The sequence below is a fragment of the Urocampus carinirostris genome, chromosome 10 (genome assembly GCF_059441175.1).
Source record: "Urocampus carinirostris isolate Australia breed hairy pipefish chromosome 10, RoL_Ucar_1.0, whole genome shotgun sequence".
Lineage (NCBI taxonomy): Eukaryota > Metazoa > Chordata > Actinopteri > Syngnathiformes > Syngnathidae > Urocampus > Urocampus carinirostris.
The window spans coordinates 18,384,256-18,401,907 of NC_142358.1; the positions used below are offsets into that span (position 1 = coordinate 18,384,256).

At 39.9% G+C, this 17,652-nt stretch overlaps 1 protein-coding gene across 1 annotated transcript in view; it reads left to right on the forward strand.

The window, feature by feature from the left end:
• The window catches only part of npas1 (neuronal PAS domain protein 1), a 101,053-nt gene that overhangs the window by 77,636 nt on the left and 5,765 nt on the right, over positions 1–17,652 (forward strand). The window contains exons 6-10 of the mRNA XM_088345379.1: positions 1,295–1,475; positions 4,232–4,344; positions 8,652–8,848; positions 10,220–10,326; positions 12,662–12,809. Coding sequence (XP_088201505.1) covers positions 1,295–1,475; positions 4,232–4,344; positions 8,652–8,848; positions 10,220–10,326; positions 12,662–12,809 — 746 coding nt within the window. The remainder of the gene's footprint in view (positions 1–1,294; positions 1,476–4,231; positions 4,345–8,651; positions 8,849–10,219; positions 10,327–12,661; positions 12,810–17,652) is intronic.

Genomic DNA, 17,652 nt, shown 5'->3' on the forward strand with positions numbered 1-17,652 from the left:
CTTGAGAAGCATCGGGGAAAAAATGAGCAGCTTCTCTTCAAACAACGACGTGCAGTTTTAAATATGGACACTGGATGTCGCCATAGCCACGCACCCCTACAAACCACAGCTGCACATGCTGACTGCCACTTATCAAGTGGAGAAGAGTTGTGGCCATATTGATGTTATTTTATCTACTGTAAATCTACCAGTAATGCAAGTCAAAATCCATCTCAATCTTAATCTAAATCTAAATCTATTCAAACTACTTCATAAATCCTGACTTGTGTCTGTGTGTGTTTGTATGTGACTTAAAGGCGAAATGGCAGAACCCATTTTTGTGAAAATGTACACGGTTGTACTTTAGGTCTGCGGGGCACAATGGCTGGGTGGTTGGCACGGTCCAGGGTTCGATTCCAGCTACCAGCCTCCACCAGTGTAGTTTTCATGCCTGCGTGGGCTTCTTCATGGCACTCCAGTTTCCTCCCACATACTAGAAACATGCATGGAAGGTTGATTGTTGACTCTGAAATTGTCCCTAGGTATGATGGAGCGTTAGAATGGTTGTATGTCCCTGTGTGCCTTGCGACTGGCTGGCAACCAGTTGAGGTTGTTCCAGAGTCAGCTGAGATGGGCTCCAATACCCCTGCGACCCTACTGAAGATATACGGTGCAAGAAATGGATGAATGGATTGGATGGATACTTTAAGCAACTGTGGGTGTCTTCAGTTATGTTTTGTGTCAAAGCACCCACATAAAATATCAAGAAAATTGATTTACATCTGCTTCTGTGTGGTCTACTTTTCTTGGGGTCTCTAACACCCTCTGCCAGTCAATTTGGCTCCTCCAGCTCCCGACCCCTCCAAGCAGCCGAATCCAATATTCTGTCAACACGGCAACACCAGGCTATTTGCTTGTTTAATATAGGAGTCTTATTAAGGCAATCAGATTCCACTCACCTGGATTTCCTGGGCTGTGTCCCTTTGTCTACCCCATAAAAACTATGTTTTTCATAGTGCTCATGGTCAACATTCAAATAGCTGGCTAATTATTTTAGTATATGTTGTTTTTTTAATCAATTTTATTAATAAAAGTAGTACATTTCATGCAATAAAAATTTCTGAAGTAGCAATATTGCATTCATTATTTACAATGCAAATTATCCTATTACCATTAATTAAAATTTGTACTTTTAAATTAATATATGTCTTTGTTTATTTCATGTGCTTACAAACCAATTGGATTAAAAGGCCCTCTTATGAACAAATATGCAATGAAACAACAGTTGGAGGTAAATGCAAACATCTGCCCTCAGGTGGAGCTGACGGGAAGCAGCGTTTTCGACTACATCCACCCAGCGGACCACGTGGAGATGGCCGAGCGGCTGGGGATTCACCCCCACCTGCGGGCGGAAGCCGGATGCCAAGTGGGCCCCGAAAGCGCCCCCTCCAGTTCTGCGTCCGCATCTTCCCTGGCTGGCACGCCCGAACCTGGCGGTAAAAAAAAACAAAAGTTTGGAAATCCATACAGTATTTATTTGTGTGCGTTACTACATGAAGTTTTACGGTACGCTACCGTAATTGTGCGATGGTTGATCAATCGAAAAACATCGCTGACCAAAATCGCAAAACATTGTATGAAAAGAGAATCAAATAGTGGAATTGTGGAAACCTAACCACTAGACCCCAGTGACATAGATGACATATGAAAAGGCTTTACATTTAATCTCAGTATCACACTATTTTCACGGTTCCAGAAACAAGAGAATGGAGAAAACAGATTTTTTTTCCCTGAAATATATAAATAACCTCTAAGTCAGATTTACAGTGCATCCGGAAAGTATTCACAGCGCTTCACTTTTTTCACATTTTGTTATGTTACAGCCTCATTCCAAATTGTATTAATTTAATCTCTTATCTCAAAATTCTACACAAAATACTCCATTATGACAATGTGAAAAAGTTTTTTTTTTTTTTTTACTTTTTTTGAATTTATTAAAAATGGAAAAATATAAGAAATCACATTTACATAAGTATTCACAGCCTTTGCTTGATACTTTGTTGATCCACCTTTGGCAGCAAATACAGCCTCAAGTCTTTTTGAATATGATCCCACAAGTTTAGCACACCTATCTTTAGGCAGTTTTGCCCATTCTTCTTTGCAATAAGTCTCAAGCTCAATCAGGTTGGATGGGAGACGTTTGTGCACAGCCATTTTCAGATCTCTCCAGAGATTTTCGATCGGATTCAAGTCTGGACTCTGGCTGGGCCACTCCAGGACATTCACGGAGTGGTTCTGAAGCCAATCTTTTGAGATCTTTGCTGTGTGCTTTGGGTCGTTGTCCTGCTGAAAAATGAACCTTCGCCCCAGCCTGAGGTCAAGAGCGCTCTGGAGCAGGTTTTCATCCAGGATATGTCTATATATTCCTGCATTCATTTTTCCTTCTATCCTGACTAGTCTGCCAGTTCCTGCTGCTGAAAAACATCCCCACAGCATGATGCTGCCACCACCATGCTTCACTGTAGGGATGGTATTGGCCTGGTGATGAGCGGTGCCTGGTTTCCTCCAAACATGGCGCCTGGCATTCACACCAAAGAGTTCAATCTTTGTCTCATCAAACCAGAGAATTTTGTTTCTCATGGTCTGAGAGTCATTCAGGTGCTTTTTGGCAAATTCCAGACGGGCTTCCATGTTCCTTTTACTAAGGAGTGGCTTTCGTCTGGCCACTCTACCATACAGGCCTGATTGATGGATTGCTGCAGAGATGGTTGTCCTTCTGGAAGGCTCTCCTCTCTCCACAGAGGAATGCTGGAGCTCTGACAGAGTGACCATTGGGTTCTTGGTCACCTCCCTGACTAAGGCCCTTCTTCCCCGATCGCTCAGTCTAGAAGGCCGGCCAGCTGTAGGAAGAGATCTGGTGGTTCCAAATGTCTTCCATTTACGAATAATGGAGGCCACTGTACTCATTGGGACCTTCAAAGCAGCAGAACTTTTTCTGTATCCTTCCCTTGATTTGTGCCTCAAGACAATCCTGTCTCGCAGGTCTACAGACAGTTCTTTTGACTTCATGCTTGGTGTTTGTGCTCTGACATGCACACTCAACTGTGGGACCTTATATAAACAGGTGTGTGCCCTTCCAAATCATGTCCAATCAACTGAATTTACTGTAGGTGGACTCCATTTAAGCTGTAGAAAGATCTCAAGGATGATCAGTGGAAAAAAGATGCACCTGAGCTCAATTTTGAGCTTCATGGCAAAGGCTGCGAATACTTATGTAAATGTGATTTCTTAGTTTTCTATTTTTAATAAATTCAAAAAAAGTAAAAAAAAAACTTTTCCACATTGTTATAATGGAGTATTTTGTGTAGAATTTTGAGATAAGAGATTAAATTAATACAATTTGGAATGAGGCTGTAACATAACAAAATGTGGAAAAAGTGAAGCGCTGTGAATACTTTCCGGATGCACTGTATCATATTGCCCTAATTTATATCTTTCAGGACAACTTTCAGTTTTCCCGATTTTCTCACATTTGTTTCTGGCATAATGAGTACAAATAGTGTGATAATGAGATAAAATCCAATGCCTTTTCATATGTGGTTAGGTTTCGGCGCTCTCACCGCCGCAGCCCAGGTTTGAATCCAGTTGTATGACAATTATTTTACTTATTAATTATCACAGATCACACAATAAAACAGTGTTTTTCAACCTTTTTTGAGCCAGGGGATATTTTTCACATTCGAAAAAAATTGTGGCACACCACCAACCAACCAACCAACCAAAAATGTTATAAAATTACAACAGTATGTTTAATTACAATATAATTTATAATACCCCCAGTTTCTACAGCACAGACATTTCAATTTCAAACAGTGACATTGGATAATTTCTCACGGCACACATGACGATCTCTCACGGCACACTAGTGTTTCGCGGCACAGTGGTTTAAAATCACTGCACTAGAATATACCTTAAGTGTATACAAATGTGCAATGCGCACACATGAAAATATATGGTAGCTCCTGCGCCTAAGAGTCTATATATTATTTGTGTAGATATTTATCAAATTTCTTGTAAAGTAAAAGTAAGTAAAACGCTCTTGTGATTAAAGTTTTTGAAGGCATTCTGTTTCATAACATTTAGTACTTCATCACATTACAGTACTTTAATGAATTGATTAAACCTCGTCCTGACGAACTCTGACCTACAAACTTTCTTTGATTAATCTTTGGTTCTCTGTGATCCTCATCAGCGCCATCTAGTCCTCACGCTCAGGCCGATGAACCTCCTGACCGCGGCTTCTTCATCCGCATGAAGTCCACGCTCACTAAGAGAGGACTGCACGTCAAGTCTTCCGGATACAAGGTCACTCGTTATTTCTGTATAATTCCGTACGGGAAACTTGATTAAGCAGGCACACTGGATGACTGCAAATATTTTAGAACTATTCACAGGGTTCGTACAGGCTTGAAATATTTTAAAATGCTTGAGCTTTAATCCTGTCAAGGATTGAAAAGTGGTTGAATTTTTGGTGAAGTGCTGTGATTGTTAATGCTTGAGATTGCAGTGTTCTCGTTTGCCCACGTCCCTGCGTCCTAGACGCATAATTTTTGCTGGGGACGCATAGTGTCAAATCAACGTGCGTCCCCGGGACCCAACTTTTTTGACACAAAATTGTCATTATGACCCAATTACTTTTTTTTAAACAAAGATTTACCGCACTCCAAACTTTTCGTCAGGCAGATCCGCCATTGTTGTTTTGGTCTCGCGGTTCGAGTTTTCGCCGATCTCGGCAAACGCGATCTCGTTTCAAGATTAGGTCATTGATGTGGTGCTTGTTGTCGAGCGAAAGAAAAGTATGCCTCCGAAAACACATTTAGTATTAGGCACAAATCAACACAAAATTGGTCATTTCTTCAGTGTCAGTAATAAGTCGAAACATAATGCAGAGAGTGATAACAACGGCATTAATTCCGGCACGAAAAAACGGCGGAGAAATTCTTCAGAAGATTGAGGAGGCAAGGAAAACACGTGTGTTGAAGCTAACGATTCGACAAAAGAAAATAAACAAAAGAAAACTCCTAGCAAGAAAAGGACTTTTCTGCCAAAATGCACTAAATTATATTCCTGGTTACGCTATGAGGAGGATGATAATGGATTGGACCTTGAGAAGGCATTACAACTGTGGCGGGACAGCAAACCAAACTGAAAAATCTGAAGTGATAACTCCTTTTGTATTACCAATTAACGGTGATGATTAAAACTGCATGAATATATAGACTCATATTTCGGCAATATTATTTTGTATAATGTACAATATTGTTGTGAACTAGAAGTCTGAAGTGATAACTGCTTTGTATTACCAATAAACCAGGATGATTAAAACTGAATGAATATATAGATTTATATTTCAATTTCAACCTCGATAACACTACATTTTGGGGACTCATACGTTTCTGTTAGGACCCATAGATTTTTGAGCATGCGAGTCCCTGGGACCCATCACTTTTCAGAGGTAAAATGAACACTGCAGATTGTTGCCATGTTTCTCAACTAGTATCTTAAAAATTAGGCTGTAAGTCAAGGCATGTAAGATGCACACTTCTATTCTACTCGTTTTGTGAGCAGTCCTTCAAAGTTTGTGCTATTCACAACACTTTTCTAACTTCTGTTGGGTGGGAAAAGCCCACCCATCCCCTCAAATGGTAATAGTACAGATATTGTGGTAGTCATTTTTATGTGACCGAATATTTAGTGTATGGGCAGCACGGCGGCGCAGTGGTTAGCGCATGTGCGGCACAGTTCTGAAGTCGTGGGAACCTCCTGCGTGGGTTCAAATCCAGCTACCGGACTTCCTGTGCGGAGTTTGTATGTTCTCCCCGTGCTTGCGTGGGTTTCCTCTGGGCACCTCAGTTTCCTCCCACATTCCAAAGACATGCATTTCAGGAATTGGCCGGTCCAAATTGTCCCTAGGTGTGACTGAGCGAGTGAGTTGTCTGTCCCCGTGTGCCCTGCGATTGGCTGGCAACCAGTTCAGGGTGTCCCCTGCCCACTGCCCGGAGATGGCTGGGATGGGCTCCAGCCCCCCGCAACCCTAATAAGGATAAGCGGTACAGCTAATGAGATGAGATGAGATGAATATTTAGTGTAATGACCCCGCAATAGGGTGGTACGGCGGCTGAGTGGTGAGCGTGTCCGCGGTACTGTTCCTAGGTCATGGAATCAAATCCAGCTACTAGCCTTCCTTTGCAGAGTTTGCATATTCTCCCCGTGCTGGTGTGGGTTTACTCTGGGCACTCTGGTTTCCTCTAAAAACATGCATGTCAGGTTAATTGGCTGAATCAAATTGTCCCTAGGTGTGAACTAGCGAGTGAGTTGTCTGTCTCTGTGTGCCCTGCAACTGGCTGGCAACCAGTTGAGGGTGTCCCCTGCCCACTGCCCGAAGATACCTGGAATGGGCTCCAGCACCCCCGCCACCCTACTGAGGATAAACAGTGCAGATAACGAATGAATGAATGGACCTCGCAATGTTATTGCTGTTCTATGTTCTATAACCCCTGCCTACCGTCACTGAACTCCTTTGATATGGTCGGGTTTGTGAGGTTGGATGAGTACGAGGCGAGGCAAGCGTGTGTATGCGTGTGGAGGAGCAAGAGGATGAGCACGGATAATAAGTGGTTGGAAACACTGCTTGTTTTGGTGATTGTCCGTTCGGCGTTGTAGCGGCCAACAGTAACCGTTAAACAAAAGTATGTGGGACCAACTCTCCGTCGTCCGTTTGCTGTATCCAGTACCGAGCTACAATCGATATTCTCGATACTTAAATTGGGTGGGCCGTGCCAACCCCAAATTGTTCAACACTGTATAATAATAAATCGTGACATCAAAAAACACTGTTAAAGCTTAAAACACGGCCAGTAGGTCTATGTACCAATCAATACTTAAATGATGATAAATGCAATTTAGGACCAATATAACGTATCAGTATTGCTCCAATACGGTTATTATTTGGAGATACGGTACCAGGAAAAAAGTTAATTATTATAACGAAAGCTTTTTCTGGCCACTGCATTATTTTGTGATTTATTTTATTTTTTGTTACTATAGAATATTGGATTAAAAAAATTAATTAATGGAAAATTGAGTCTATTATTTTGATACTTAGTTTTATTCCAAAGCCAATTTCCAATGAAAATTGATTTTATATTTCAATTATATTTTTAAGGGAGAATTTCCATTTTTTTTAAAGTCACATGTATTTTAAAGATCAATTCTCAATTATGATTGTGTTGTTAAACACATATAAACTAAAATGTGTCGAAGGTTTTAAAGAGGAACAAATACATTGATATTAATTGAATCAAATTAAACTTTAGGGAATATTAATAAAATATTCAGACTATCACAGTGCAAGTGCATTTATACAGAGACCTAATTACACACAGGTGGATTCCATTTATCATCGTTACACATTTAGATCAACATTGAATCATACAAAGATCCTCACTGAACTTCTGGACAGAGTTTGCTGCACTAAAAGTAAAGGGTCTGAATAATTTTGCACACCCACTTTTTGTTTTTTTATTTGTTAAAAAAGTTTGAAATATCCAATAAAGTGTGTTCCACTTCATGATTGAGTCCCACTTATTGTTGATGCTTCACAAGAAATTACAGATCTATATATTTATGTTTGAAGTCTGACATGTGGCAAACGGTCACAAAGTTCAAGGGGGCCAAATAGTTTCGCAAGCCACTGTATACAGGATATTAATATTGACATCAAAATATGTATTTTAGAAGTTGTTCGGGAGACGATAATAAATATACAAATAATGTCATGCAATTTTTTTTTTAAATCAGCTATTGTTTAATATCCATTTTAGGTCTCAAAAATATGAAATGTGTCAGTGCTTAGTATCGGTGCTAGTAACACAAAAAGGGTCGTGTAGTTTTGCTAGTGTTTGGTCTAAAAAGGGGTTTTGAATATCCCTACCTTTACATAGTTTCTTTTTGTCATGTTTAATATGATATGTTGAATTTGAATCAGCATCGTTTATTTGAGGAAGTTTCAGCCAAATAGGAAATAGTTTCACAGCTTGAATTCATATAGTACAAGTCCAAAGGAAGGGAGGTTAAAAAAAACTGCTAGTTTGCATCCTCTTAAGAAGAGTTTCATGCAAACAAGAGTAAAAGAAAAACAACGCATGTATTTTTGTTTTTTTGGACATTAGAACGTCGTGACTGTGGTTTTCTACTGAATGGGTCTGGAAGTAAATCAGCTGGCCATTATACCTGTCAACAATTCCGACTGAATCATGCCAAGATGCATGTTTTGCCTGATACTCAAAGAAAAGGGATTCATTTTCCCTTTTTAGGACGCCATCCGGCTGCGCAGGTGTGCCTATTTCGGCGTCCTTGCTTTTTCTGCATGGAGGAATAACAAGCAGCGCAGTGTCACTTTGTTTTGCTCCGCCAGTGTTTCGCAGCAGTGTCAAGATGGTCGTTTTCAGCGTGTTTTATCGCTTTGACCTTATTTCACACTGAATAGCTGCGCGCCGCCTTTTTATGGCTCCGCAAAGCCAAAGCTGTCGCATTCTTTGGCCCGAACGGGATCCAATTCATTAGTTTGTAACCGGCCGCGTGTTAATCGTTTTGTATTTTTTTACGCGTAGGTGATCCACGTGACGGGGAGGATTCGCTACCGGCCCACCATTGTCCCTGGCTCGGCACGTTCTGTACCTCGGCCGATGGGAATGGTAGCACTTGCCCACACGCTTCCCCCTTCCACGCTCAATGAAGTCCGCATGGAGAGCCACATGTTCGTCTTCAGGGTCAACATGGACCTGCAGGTCACTTACTGCGAGAACAGGTACGGTAGCGTTGCTTCATCTCCATGCATTAAATTCTCCTACCTTTAGGAGAAATTCACCGTTTTGAAGTCAAAAAGGGTGACCTGTGTGAATGGTATAAATCCGAGGAGAAAATGTTTTGATTTGGGGAGGCCGGTATTGTGGGATTTCTCAGAGTGAATCGAGCGATTAAAGTGGTGCGTTTGAATTCAAATGTCTTTGTTTATTTTGTGTTTTTGAATCTGTCTAACCTACTTCATAAATCCCAACTTGTGCGATATGCAACTTATAGGTGAAATGGCTGAACCCATTTTTGTCAATTTACAGAGTTGTATTTAAGGTCAGCGAGGACTGGGTGGTTGGCACACAGCCCCACAGTCCAGGGTTTGATTCCAGCTACCGGTCTCCCCATACAGAGTCTTCATGTTCTACGAATGCCTGCTTTGGTTTCTCCCGGGCACTCCAGTTTCCTCCCACATACCCAAAACATGCATGGAAGGTTGATTGGTGACTCTGAAATTGTCCACAAGTATAAAGAACTGTATGAATAGTTGTATGTCCCCGTGTACCCTGCGACTGGCTGGAAACCAGTTGAAGTTGTCCCTCGCTTAATGTCCAGAGACGGCTGAGATGGACTCCACTACCTCGGCGACCCTACTGAGGATAAACAGTGCTTAAAATGGATGGATGGGTGGATACTTTAGGCCTCTGTGGGTGTTTTTAGTTTTGTTTCTTGTCAAAGCACCCACATAAAATATCAACAAAACTGATTAACATCTGCTTCTGTGTGGTCTACTTTTGTGGGGTCTCTAATTTGGGTACTCCGACTCCTGACCCCTCCAAGCAGCCAAATCCAATCTTCTATCAGCATGGCTACATGCTTGTTTAAAATAGGAGTTTTGTTTAAGGCAATATGATTCCACTCACAAAAACAGGAATGAATAATTTAAAAAGTAGGTGAAAAAAGTCAAAAAGCAAGAAAACAATAAGTAAAAAAGCTAGGAAAAAACAGAAGAGGGAGTAAGAAATAAAATAAAAATGAAACTACAGAACAAAAGAAGAAAGGAGGCAAGAAAAATAAATAAAAGCCCAGTAATAAAGAAAAAAAAGCTATGAAAACAACAAAATATTTCAAAATGAAAGTAAAAAGAGTTACAAATGAAGAAGAAAAGCAAGAAAAAGGACACGTTTTTCTGGGGTTTATTTCATCACTCTTGTGACGGGGTGCATGCGGCCGGCGGGCCTTAGCTTTGCATACACTATATGAGTGGACAGTGTTGAATGATCTTAGTGCATTTGAAGTGTAATGAAAATCATCCAGACACTGTGGACCTAAAATGGCCTCTGGTTGACTGGTGCCATTTTTCATCCCAACGTGTGTCCACCTGCAGGATATCGGACTATATGGACCTGACACCCGCAGAGGTGGTGGGACGCACTTGTTACCACTTTGTCTACGTGGAGGATCTAGAAACCATGCGACAGAGCCACGAAGACCGTGAGTGTCCTTTATCACTTTTCAAGGGGAGCCTGTTGAGTCCTTTTGTGTTGCGGTGTCATTAGCGCCCTCTGCTGCCGTTCCTGGGAAGTGTCAGTCATAACCTCCGTCGGCAAGGTCGAACTCGTGTTTGTATTTTGCTTGCGTATAGGCAGCAAATATGCTTATTTGTGGTTAACATTTCTAAACTACAGTTTTGATTTGCTTAGATCCAAGATTTTTTAAGATTTCTTGTGTGGTTGTTGTATGTGTTTTCAGTGTTATTGTGTGTACGTTACTCAGCTCCTCCTAGCATTTTCATCTTTGACCATTGAAATTCACATTAAACATAATTCTCCAGTCTGTATTTATTTTCTTGTATAAAAATTTTAAAATAACAAAGAAAATTAATGTTTTTGCACATCATTGATTATTTTTGTCATTTTTATTTCGCCTTATTTTTATGATTTATTGTTTTTTTAAATAACACCACATTTAACATAGAATATAACAAATAATAAGTCAAAAAATATATCACTGATTTAAAAAAGATTATTGATTGGCCGGAGAAAAATACTTCTTTTTTTTACTACTCTCATAACTTGACTCATTTCCATGATTTAAAAATGAAGAGTCTCTATTTATTTTCTTTTTATTTGTCCCTGGGCAGTGTGGAGTGATTAAAACTTAAGTAAATGCAATAAAAAAATAACATATAAACAGTGAAGAAAATAAATACTTGAACAACCTGCTATTTTGCTATTTCTCCCAGTTAGAAATCATGGAGGGGTCTGAAATTTTCATCTTAGGTGCATGTCCACTGTGAGAGAGATAAACTAAAAATAAAAATCCAGAAATCATGATGAATGATTTTTTTTAACGATTTATTTGTGCAAAATAGCTGCACATAAGTATTTGAACACCTGAGAAAATGGATCTTAATATTTAGTACAGTAACCTTTGTTTGCTCTTACAGAGGTCAAACATTTCCTGTAGTTTTTACCAGGTTCGCCCACACTGCAGGAGGGATCTTGACCCACTCCTACTCACAAATCTTCTCTAGATTAGACAGGTCTATGAGCTGTTGCTGAGAAACACTATATTTTGTATATTTACGGCTTGTGTAAGTAACCTGTATTGTTTTGTACTAAAAAATAAACATTTTATAAAATAATATGCTCTATAAAGACAAATAAAGTTGAGTTTAACTTACTTTTAGAAAATGTGCCTCAATAGGTCCTACTCCAGACCTGGGCGCTCCGGTCCTGGAGGGCCGTATGTTCTGCATGATTTTTGAGGTTTCTCTGATCCAATACAGGTGATTCCAATCACCAGTATCGTTAACGAGTACTTGCTAGCTTGCTAACGAGGTTATAATTTGTATCACCTGAGTTAAAGAAGAGCAAACTTCAAAATCTGGCAGGACGTATGGCCCTCCAGGACCGGAGTGCCCAGGTCTGTCCTACTCTGTGGTAAAAAGTGGCAGAAAAAAAGCTTTCCAACCATTTTCTCAACCACATCAAGCATTCTTATTTCACTTTTGTTTTAAAATAAACAGACCGCCCCTTTTCTTTAGACTTTACACCAACCATATCGAATGGATGCACAAGATATGAAACAAAAAAAATGTCAAAATTCTTAGCGCGCTGGAGATACAGTATAGTATGCACACACGAACGAAGAAGAGGAAGCTGAATTTCTTCTTCTGGGTGGTTTCTGGGTGACCTCTCGGCTGTGGGAAGAAGCAATACAGTAATGTCCTGTACTCGGGAAAAAGGTGCACACAATACAAAATCCAACTTACAGCAATGTCCGGATATTTCTCGACATCCCGACACAAAATGTCCGTATCTACCGTTTTTCGTAAGTTGAATGTTTTATGTAGTTTTGAGTGGAAATTTATTTCCTTGAAAAGTACTTTATAAAAGAATTTGATTCAATTTGGGGCTGCATTATTTTGTAAAAAAAACGCAATCGCGATTTTCGGACCAGTGTCGCAATTTCGATGTATTTTCTGTGCTAGTTATGTTTTTTGGGAGTACTTGTTGTATTGACGTTCTTTAACCTTAAGAATACAGCGCCCTCTTCTGGGAAGCTTTGTAAGGTTTGCTCACATGAGGGTTACACGAAGCTATGTGTGGCATAGCGTGCTGCTAGCAAACCCTGCCTCACCTTTATAGGCTAACCCAACTACTCCATCACTCAATTAAAAAAAGGGGAAAAAAAACACAAATCTTTGAAAACCCGCAGTGTCTTGCGATAACACAAACGCACCACGTCACATTGCATCATTGAATAGATTTCGGTTTATCGTGCAACGCTAATTGGAATTTCAAATTGTCTCTTTTCTCGCCAGTTTTGAGGAAAGGCCAGGTGGTGACAGGCTACTACCGCTGGCTCCAAAAGCGAGGCGGATACCTGTGGATTCAGTCTACTGCGACCGTTTCCATCAACCACAAAGCCCCCCACGAGCGCAACGTCATCTGGGTCAACTGCGTCCTCAGGTCAGTTTTCCCCAGCGAGCGATCGAGTGAGTCCAGCCTTTGAAGGCAACTGTGACCAAAAGAAGTCTGAGCGAGTGACGCACCTGCAAAATGTTTGTGACATGAAAGAAAAGGCATCATCGAGGTCAATGACGGTTGAGGAGCTGTCTGTCGGCATGGGAGAAAAAGGGAAAATACGCTCTGCACCAGCATGAGAGTGATCTTTACATTTTATTCTTGCAAACAAAGCTTACCAGCCATTATTATCATTGACAATGCAATTTAGATTATATAGCGCACTCGATTATCAGCCACACCCAGTACATTTTAAACAAAAAAACATGTTGTACATACATAAGCCGCACCTGACTAAAGCCACATGTGCCCACATTGAAACAGAGATATTTACAAAGAAAGACGACACAGTAAGTAATATGTTTGAAAAGCTGAAACGCTTGGAATTTAGGAGGTGATTTCAAAATATACCGTATTTTCCGCACTATAAGGTGCACCGGGTTATAGGGCGCACCTCGAAAAAATAGTTTTTGGTCCTATTTTTGACATACATAAGACGCACCGGATTATAAGGCGCTACAATGGGAACGTCGACAAAACAGTCAGATAGTTCAGTCCAACTTACAGTATTACCCCCTTTACATTCCGAAAGCTTGCAAAGACGCAAATACGTGTCGAGAACACGTGCGGATGCGGTGTCCGTACGACGTCACTCAAATGTATCGTTGGGATTCAAGAAATGCCAACCATTCCTTAGTTTCTATTTTCTTTTTCGCTCGCAACTTTACTGTGCATATGACAATAAACACTTGGAATTGAGTTGAATTTAAAAATAGACACTCCATTCCATCCATTATCTGCACCGCTTATCACAGAAACATCAAGTTCAGTCTGAAACAAGATACAGGGACAATATAAAACCCGGAGTAGCCCACCGAATCGTTGTGTTCATAATAATGTGCAGCCAATGTCCTCTTATATCCGTGAGGGTAGTAAATCCAGGAGAATAAAATATTTACAAATACAGAATAGAAAAAAATGCTTTCTCTATGCCGTCAGCCACGTGCTATACACATTCATCTTTTTCGGCCAATTGCAGGCTTTGTTTTGCCGTTTAAGCCAATGCCAGCCTGTAAATGATAAAAAGGATCCGCCCCTTGACCTCCGAATAACTTTAGCCAATAGTGATCGATTCAACTGATGATTGACACATCTTTTTGGCCAATTGCAGGCTTTGTTTTGCCGTTTAAGCCAATGCCAGCCTGTAAATGATAAAAAGGATCTGCCCATTGACCTCCGAAAAACTTTAGCCAATAGTGATCGATTCAAATGATGATTGACACATTGGTTAGCCAATGAAACGCCGGTAAATAAATCCCAGCATACACCGCGTACTACTTGGCGTTCGGGGGAAAATCTAGTTAGTTGGAAAACTTTGCGATTTAATATTGATCCATAAATAAGGTGCATTGTATTATAAGGCGCATGGTCAGCTTTTGAAAAAAATAAAGGCTTTTAGGTGCGCCTTATAGTGCGGAAAATACGGTACTCTTCACAGAAACATCACAATCAGTCTTAAACAAGATACCAGAAAACTATAAGGCCAGGCAGTTGTGGCCGTACAAATTCTGGGATCAGGCTATTTTGCCGCAACCAAAACCTTAACCATAGTATTTCTACACAACGTGGTGTGTGTAATATAGTCATCCTGTCAAATGAAGGATGCTTGGAAAGCGCTGTATAAATGCAGATTTACATTACATTACAATGTAACTTACCATTACGTCCACTGGCTGTCTTCAACTTCTTTGAATGCGAAAATGGCTTCATTACATCAAGGACTATCCAAAACACACGATAACGTTTCTTTTGGCGTTGCTTTTTGTAATCTGTTCATTTTGCCACATTATTTCCATTTACAAACATAGAGACTCGTACCATTATTCCCAATGTGGTAATTAGCCCTTTCCTTTCGATTGACACCTTTTCCATGATGAGGGTCTGTTCATGCTAGTTTTATGCATGCACAAAGCATGAAGTTACATTAAACTTGCGTCTTCCTCGACATTTATACAGTGAAGAAAATAAGTATTTTAACGCCCTGTTATTTTGCTCCCATTTAGAAATCGTGGAGGGGTCTGAAATTTCCCTGATAGGTACATGTCCAATGAGGGAGGGATAAACTAAAAAGAAAAATCGAATAATCACAATACATGATTTTTTGATGATTTATTTGTGTGATATAGCTGCAAATAAGTATTTGAACACCTTCAAGAAAATGAATGTTAATATTCGACACATTAGCCTTTGTTTGCTATTACAGAGGTCCAACGTTTGGACAGGTGTCTTTATGCTAATAACCTCAAACGGGTGCATCTGATTCAGGATAATACATGGAGTGCAGGTGGACTTCTAATGGGCGGACTAACAGATCTTTCAGGGTCCGAATTCCAGATGATACACAGGTGTTTAAGTGCTTATTTGAAGCTCATTTCATCTCATCTCATCAGCTGCACCGCTTATCCTCAGTAGGGTCGCGGGGTGCTGAAGCCCATCCCAGCAATCATCGGGCAGTGGGCAGGGGACACCCTGAACTGGTTGCCAGCCAATCGCAGGGCACACAGGGACAGACAACTCGCCCGCTCATTCACACCTAGGGACAATTTGGACCGGCCAATCCACCTGAAATGCATGTCTTTGGAATGTGGGAGGAAAACGGAGTGCCCGGAGGAAACCCACCCACGCAGGCACGGGGAGAACATACAAACTCCGCACAGTAGGTCCGTTAACTGGATTTGAACCTACACAGGAGGTTCCCAAGACCTTAGAACTGTGCCGCACACGCGCTAACCACTGCGCCGCCGTGCTGCCCTTATTTGAAGCTATATCACACAAATACATTGTTAAAAAAATCATGGATTAGGATTTCTGGATTTTTAATTTTTTTGGGGGGGTTTATCTCGCTCACAGTGGACATGCACCTACGATGAAAATTTCAGACCCCTCCATGATTTTTAAGTGGGAGAAATAGCAAAATAGCAGGGTGTTGTAATACTTATTTTCTTCACTGTATTCCATGTGTTTCACTCTTACCTTTAGAAAAAAATGCATACATTAGCCGCATCATTGCATAAGCTGCAGTGTTGAAGGCCTGAGGAAAAAGTTGTGGCTTCGGGTTCGAATTTTACTGTCATAATTGAAACCAAAAACAGTGCTTCAATTAACATGTATTGCATATTTTTTTGTACATTATTTAACACTTGTGAGATTGGATTTTAATTGAAGGATGATTTCTTATGGAAATTGATCGGAATACCTTTTGGTTTGCTTTTCAACCTTTTTTTTTTCAATTTTAATCACTGTTAAATATTTTTAAACTCATACCAGCTCAGTAGCCTAGATGGTAAGGCGCCCGCTTTGAGACTGGGAGGTTCGGGTTCGCGCCCCGGCCGAGTCATTCCTAAGACTTAAAAAGTGGTCGGCGGCGCCCTCTCTTGGCTGCGGCTGCATCGGGTCAGATGCAATCGACATTTCGTTCTGTGTACATTGTTACACAGAATGACAATACAAGGAAATTATTATTATTATTATTATTATTATTTCTTTTCAAATGTTATTTGTTTCAAATGGGTATGAATTTATATATTTTTGTTTCTATACATTTCAAAATTCTTATGTCTATTATGGCATTGTATTTAGGTATGCTCGATTCCACGTTTTTGACTTCTTGCTTTATTGAAGAAAAAAAAACTATATCACCAGTACTCTCGATAAATACCCAACCAAAAAAATATATTAATAGCAGCGCTTAGAAGATAAAGCTTTAACTTAAGCATGAATTAAAGCTTCAATGCTGATATGACCCTTTTCTTAAAGCAGGTATACAAAACATTTACCGTAACTTTAAAGAAAACGTTCAAGTTCTGACTCTTATATGTGTGATCCATTTTCTATTCCTCAAGGCCTTTGATATTAAAATGTTAATGATTAATTGTTAAAACTTTGAAGGTGCTTTCACTTTGGAGTTAAAGCTTTAACTCAAAGTTGGAAGATTAACTTTGTCTTTCTGTCACTGTCAAAAGCTAAAAACTGTAAAACTGTTTTAACTCTAAAGTTACAACTTAAAAGATTTAACTAAGAGACAAAGTGCTAAAAAATAAAAAAACTACTTTCAGATGCTAAGAACTTTAATGCCAATTTAACTTTCGAGTTAAAACTGTTACTCAGAGAACGAGGTTGAAATCTCTCTAAAACTGACAACATCAAAAGCTAAAATTCCCTAAAGCTTATTGGACTCGAGTAAAACATTAAATATTTAACTTATGGTAAAATCTTCAAATGGTGGGACACACTCGTTACAACTTTGTCTATGTGGAGGCTCTAGAAAACTGTTTTAACAATAAGTCAGGGGCATATCCTTGACTTCATCCGTCAAAAGTTAAAACCTTTAAAGCAGAGTTAAAGCTTTAACTTAAGGTCAAAAGTTTAAAGGGACAGTTTGTAATATTGAGTGCCTAGTGGTACTAACAACTTTCATTCACTTGAAAAAATAAAACAAAATAAATTTACACTGATTTGAATACTTGTCAAAAATACACGACTATCATACCAATGTTGATTTTAATAAAAATAAATCAAAGCTCGAGAAATTTATATTTCTTTTACACAGTGAAATCCCTACCTAGAGGTCACCGCCATGTTTGTCTGGGATCTTGCTGATTCATTGTGCTCTATGGGACTGGTTTTTGTTTGCATTAGTCAAAACACTGCCAACTAATGGCCAAATATTAAGCTCTGGGGCTTTAAAGCTCTCTTCAAAGCCTAAAACTCTGAAAATAATCTTGTTACA